This window comes from Diaphorina citri, unplaced genomic scaffold (genome assembly GCF_000475195.1).
Source record: "Diaphorina citri unplaced genomic scaffold, Diaci psyllid genome assembly version 1.1 scaffold194, whole genome shotgun sequence".
Taxonomy (NCBI): Eukaryota; Metazoa; Arthropoda; class Insecta; order Hemiptera; family Psyllidae; genus Diaphorina; species Diaphorina citri.
In genome coordinates, this window is record NW_007377631.1 from 178,348 (window position 1) to 184,507 (window position 6,160).

The 6,160-nt window shown below is 38.7% G+C and overlaps 1 protein-coding gene across 1 annotated transcript in view; it reads right to left on the reverse strand.

Moving 5' to 3' along the window:
- Window positions 1-2,417, reverse strand: part of LOC103505783 (guanine nucleotide exchange factor DBS) — a 36,326-nt gene extending 33,909 nt beyond the window's left edge. Inside the window, exon 1 of the mRNA XM_026821022.1 lies at window positions 2,011-2,417. Within this exon, the coding sequence (XP_026676823.1) occupies window positions 2,011-2,118 (108 nt within the window). The 5' untranslated portion in view covers window positions 2,119-2,417. The remainder of the gene's footprint in view (window positions 1-2,010) is intronic.
- Between the last annotated feature and the right edge of the window lie 3,743 nt (window positions 2,418-6,160).

A 6,160-nucleotide genomic window follows, 5' to 3' on the forward strand; every position in this document is an offset into this window, starting at 1 on the left:
GCACTTGTGTGACGCTCTAGCTTGCACTTTCTATTTGTGTCATGAATCCACTGACATTTAAATCTACGCGACTGAGCGAATCACTAGAAATGTTTAACCATTACCCAATCTCCAGTGTTCACTCGATGCACGACGGTATTCAGTTTCGTTTCACGTGTTTGTGGTAGTTTTTCGAAAAGAAAAAAAAAATAATTCTTTTTCCCCATTTTTAATTGAATCGAAATATACAATCTAAGGTTGCGTCATTTGTTCAATAAATCCATAACACATAGGTATAACAGTATAACACACCCAGCACACCCTATAGGTACTGCCATTAGAATCTAACGAGATCCTGATCATCCTGATAATATTATCAGATCCTTTTGTCTAATTTGTGAAATGAAAGTTCAACTTTTGCAAAGTGAAGTGTTAAATCATTGGTGATGCTTATCCGTGCCAAGTGTCCGTGGTTAGGTTCACATTGTGTGTAATTATTATTGACATTTTCCAGAGATCGATCCAAGCGAAGGATAAACCGATCTTGCACTCTGACCTGATCTGAACTTTGAAGTCTTGATTGGATTTCAGACTGGGCGATAATTAACTCATGATGCAATTCGAGATTGAGACTGTCCTGCCTTGACGGTCTGCAAATATTGGAATTCTTTAACAACTCACGAAGTGAACTAAATGAACTGTTCGTGGTAGAATGGAACCTTTTTTTCGTGGGAACTTTTTCCACCCCTGATAGGACGTTCTTTCGTCCTACTTAAAGGACGTTCTTTCCAGAGGCCAACTTCAAGATCTTCGATGGTTTCGCCACCTTGTCCCTCGTCTGCCGGTCGTCTATGACAACCCAAACATTGAACCCACTGTTCATCTCCGCTCGAAACGAGTTCACAGTTATGTGCAGTCAACATTGAAGTGTAATATGTTCTAATGTGAAATGCAAATTGCCAAAATATGGAGGACAACAGTTTCAGACAAAATGGTGTCCTTAACATGTTCCCAAGAAACATGTCAACCTTAGGCAACAATATTTCACTCAATACTCAATTCTAATCTCAACAATCTTCTGTCACTTTACTTCACCGTGCGCATTAAATGTTGCAAATTAGGATACCTACCTAATGTTATTAGTTGCCTTGACAGGTACATAGATGTAAAAGATAAAAGAGTATCCCTGTATAAATAGTATCAGCGTTCACCATTTAACTAGACCATGTTAGCGAAATAGTTCGCTAGTTCCACTCAAATACATTATTATGACAACGGACAACCTACGAAAACTCAATTTTCTGACGTAATTCTCGCCAGAATCTGCACCTGGCCCAATGACATTGTGACATTTGTGATTGTGACCCAATGTTTATAGTGATACTGATGGACTAAGAATTACTCCTAGCTTCTTCTATTAGATTTTCAGCGCGATAGAACAAGAAGAGTATGAAAAATTTCAGCGTGCCATTCCCGAAGCAATGTCTTAAGAGCGACAAGCAGTAAGTGACCATAGTTGTATAGTTCATACTCAAGAAAAAAAATGAAAAGAGTAAGGAAGATAGAAAACGAAGAAAGAAGTTGTAAAAATTGGTTGAGAAAATGAAAAGAGAAAGAAATTGAAGAAGATGAAAATGAAAAAAACTTGATATAGCTTTCTTTCATTCGTTTTCTTACAAATGAAGCATTCACCAAAAATAATTTACGGGATAGGAAGAGAAGATTTAGCCTACTTTTAAGACGGCACTAATGTTGCTACCTCTTGCCCCCAAAAGCAAGAGTCCCAGGCACCCAGAGGTCAGAAGTCACATTCACAAAACGAACGGGTTTACAGTCCAAATTTAGAAAGCCATTAAGCTAATATAAATTTGGTTCGACTGGCCATACTTACGGATATCCTTAGCAGCGTATGCTTCACTGAGCTCCATTTGTCATTTCGCCTGTCCACCAATATCACAAAGCCCATGTCTGCCTCTTGCATTCTACAAATATAAATCACAATATAAATTTGGTTCGACTGGCCATACTTACGGATATCCTTAGCAGCGTGTGCTTCACTGAGCTCCATTTGTCATTTCGCCTGTCCACCAATATCACAAAGCCCATGTCTGCCTCTTGCATTCTACAAATATAAATCATAGTTGAAAGTTTATTATTGAGGAAATGGAATTAAAGTGCGAATATTCTGGATGTTCTCGTTACACCCTGTATGTTGAGGGGGGGGGGATATCTCTAAATTTAAAAGGGTTTCTATTTCCATTTTCTTTCAAAAAACCTTCCCATGTTATCAACTTTCCACTCAAATACATTATTATGACAACGTACAACCTACCAAAACTCAATCTTCTGACGTGATTCTCGCCAGAATCGGTGGTAAGAAATCAATTCTGCACCTGGCCCAATAACATTGTGACATTTGTGATTGTGACCCAATGTTTATAGTGGTACTGATGGACTAAGTATTACTCCTAGCTTCTTCTATTAGATTTTCAGCGCGATAGAACAAGAAGAGTATGAAAAATTAAGGAAGATAGAAAACGAAGAAAGAAGTTGTAAAAATTGGTTGAGAAAACGAAAAGAGAAAGAAAGAGGTTGAAGAAGATGAAAATGAAAAACTTGATATAGCTTTCTTTCATTCGTTTTCTTACAAATGAAGCATTCACCAAAAATAATTAACGGGATAGGAAGAGAAGATTTAGCCTACTTTTAAGACGGCACTAATGTTGCTACCTCTTGCCCCTAAAAGCAAGAGTCCCAGGCACCCAGAGGTCAGAAGTCACATTCACAAAACGAACGGGTTTACAGTCCAAATTTAGAAAGCCATTAAGCGTGGTTTTTGGGGGATTTTTTTTCACATTTTCTCACACAAATGAGCTGTGATCTTGAAATTTGTCGCGACGACCTATGAACTCAAAGCGAGAAAGTTTTAGATAACACTTCAGTCGTTAATTTAGGACCGGTTTTAGCGTTACCTATGTTAAGCTACGCCGAGGAAGGCCAATAAATGGATGGGTGACTTAAACATGATATGGGAATGAAGGGAGAACGGGCTCTAGTCTTGATTTTAAATCATTACATGAAAGTAAAATCAAAAAATCAAATCAAGAATGATAATAAACTGAATATTAAACAAATTAGGTAGGTACATAGGTACTGATTTTCTCTAATCACGATCGAATAAACTACGGGCTAAAAAATTCCCGGAGGGACGGGCCCAGCTTGTTTTTTTTAAGGCTTTAATGGCAGGATTCTCACCTAGTGAGCTCTTCCACCCAACCGGTTTTTGTCAGCTTAATAGCTGACATTAAAAGGAAAGAGAAAAACAAAGGAGGGAGAAAAAGGTATTAGAAAAATAGAACAAAAGAACATATATATATAAATCATTGATCATATATATAAAAATCTTTTAGATCACTTAGAGACCTTAGAATATTGCTCTTCACAAGAGTACATACGTACCATGCAAATGTTGTGGAACGCTGAGAACTCCTTGATTAAAGTGGTCACCCTGTCCACAGTTTCTCCGACTTCCGTCTGGTCAGACAAAATGTTCAAGTAGGTGTCCAATAATCCCTGCAAGAGAGAATAATCTGAATGAGACTCGAGCCATAGCAGGGCCGTATTTGGCCCCTCGCCCCACCCTTAGGCTTCTTTTTTTACTCTTCACTGTACGTCAGACTCCGAGCTTTGAGCTTCATTTTTCTCTTGCACTGTAGGCCAGACTCCGAAGATTTGGAGTCCCAATCATTAGGTTACCAAAATTATTATTTTTACGATTTCTTTTATGTGGCAGGATTCTCCTGAAGGAGCTCTTCCACCCAACCATATGTATATTGATGGTCATGAGAAAGTTAAAGGCCTTCCTTTTGGTCAGGTGTCAGGTCCTTTACGGCTTTGAAAACTTTAGCTGAGAGGACGGTTGGTAATGGTATAAATAGGATCATCGACTACCGGCTATTCAAGACCTATGTCACTACGACCTTTTGTGTCTTTGAAGAGCTGTTTGAGATCCTAGCGGAGTAGATTAGTATAGCTTAAACCAACCTTTGGGGCTGTTTTTCCCATGTTCCTACACCTAAGACTCAGAGTGGGTTGTGTACGGTTCATCTTAGGAGTACTTAAAGGGCTTACCGGTAAAGGTGACAAACTGGTGATGCAGAATATCCGCAATGTCTGCCACATTGAGTTCCTCAGTTTCAGCACACATGTCATCTGAAACAGCAAAAGATGTAATTGACATTATTAGAGCGATTTTCAATGATGTTAGCTCCTCTTGTCGATGTTTACCCAAAGTTGTAAGAAGGGTTTTGAGGACTATTACTGATAGATTCTAAAATGACTTTGTGAAGATTCATCTTGAAAAGAAGAACACCAGTAACTTATACTCTTCACAGTTAGGGGGAGGTTTTTTTTTTTTTTTTTTTAGACAGACAGACATGTTTCGCCATTGCTGACATCATCAGTGTAAATAAGAATACTGTTAAGATCCAAACGTCGCTCTATTAATACTCGTGCCTACTAGAGATTTTTAACACTGCTTTATTTCCCAATAGGTATTGAACCCTAGATAATTCGATATTTGATCCGGTTCCCAATCTTTGGTTTCCGTCCTCTATTTTCAATATAAGTGAACACCACGCAAATTCTCGAGTACCTACAACCTACTGAGCAATTTCTCGAGTACCTATACCTACTTCAATAAACGAAACTACTAAACAATATTTCACTACATGCTTGCTTACGTCACTTTGCTTTCAATCTCATCGACTGTAGATTGTACCCAAGAGAAGAACATGAAAACGAACTCAGTCTTTTGATACTTTCAAATTAAATCTGCCAGTTTCGATTCATCTCTACCATGCAATCGTTAAAATCCACATCAGTGATCTAATCTAAATCGAGTTACAATTCAACTCTAATTAAATTGAATACTGGAGGATCAAAAATCATCAGTGTACCAGAATACGGACCTTAATTAGAGATTGATATTTGTGTTGGTAGTTTGCTCAGGGCAGTGAGATTAGAGATGGCTACTGATGGCCAATTCATTAGAGGATCTTTGACTATAGTTTCAGTACTGATTAGCTCGTTAGGTACGGGTTTTCTTAGGCCAGCCACTCACTATCAGGTAGAACTGACAGGTACACCTGATAAAGTATACCTGACACCTGATGAACACACACTATCAGGTAGACTTGTCAGGTAAAGCTGAAAAGGTCCGTCTGTCAGGGCTCAGGTCTACCTGATGAGCGCTCACACACTATCAGGTAGATCTGATCAGGTGTACCTGCCATCAGGTCTACCTGCTAGTGAGTGGCTGGCCTTAGGTGTACCCTAGTTATAGGGAAATGCAAAATCTCTATTGGCAGAGAAGTTAGGTTCCTCTTCTTTGGAAATGTTTACTTCCGCCTAGAGTAGGTCTGTAGGTACCAGGTACCTGAGCCACTATACAAGTTCAATGCAACTTCAAGTCATTGTAATGTAGATATAACCACTACCACTACGAATACTGTAGATATAGCCACTACCACTACAAATACTGTAGATATATATAGCCACTACCACTACGAATACTGTAGATATAGCCACTACCACTACGAATACTGTAGATATAGCCACTACAAACACTATGATAAGGTATATTATCCTATGGATAGGTAACAAACTTCAGTAATGCACTTTTATTCACATGCGAAGAATCAAGGTAGGGTTCTTTATCTGCCAAGGTTCCCTCATCTTCTTGACAAAGTCAATGCTATGCCTCAAACGTAAATATAAAGTCGTTCCTACCTGCTAGAATTAGCTAGATAAATAATTACATCGCCTATTAACTAGGACAGGTAGGGACAAATATCTTACAAAACTGTTCATTATTGAACGAAGAAACTTTGGTTTTTCTAAGAGGAACCCCGTAGGGGCCATTTTCTAGGTTTTATATATCTCTGAACCACGAATACGCATACAATGTAAAATGAGTTGATCGATAACGGCTGACTACCTAAAAACTACTGATCAGAAAGGAATGGAATCGCATACATATAAAAGAGGAAAGAACGAGGTTCATTCCTGGAAAATTTGGTTGATGTGTATTAGGGGCGGAACTATGGGGTATTCCGGGAACTTTATTGTCGGACCTCGTATCCAGTGCCTATTAAAACACCATAATTGGCATGGGACAGAT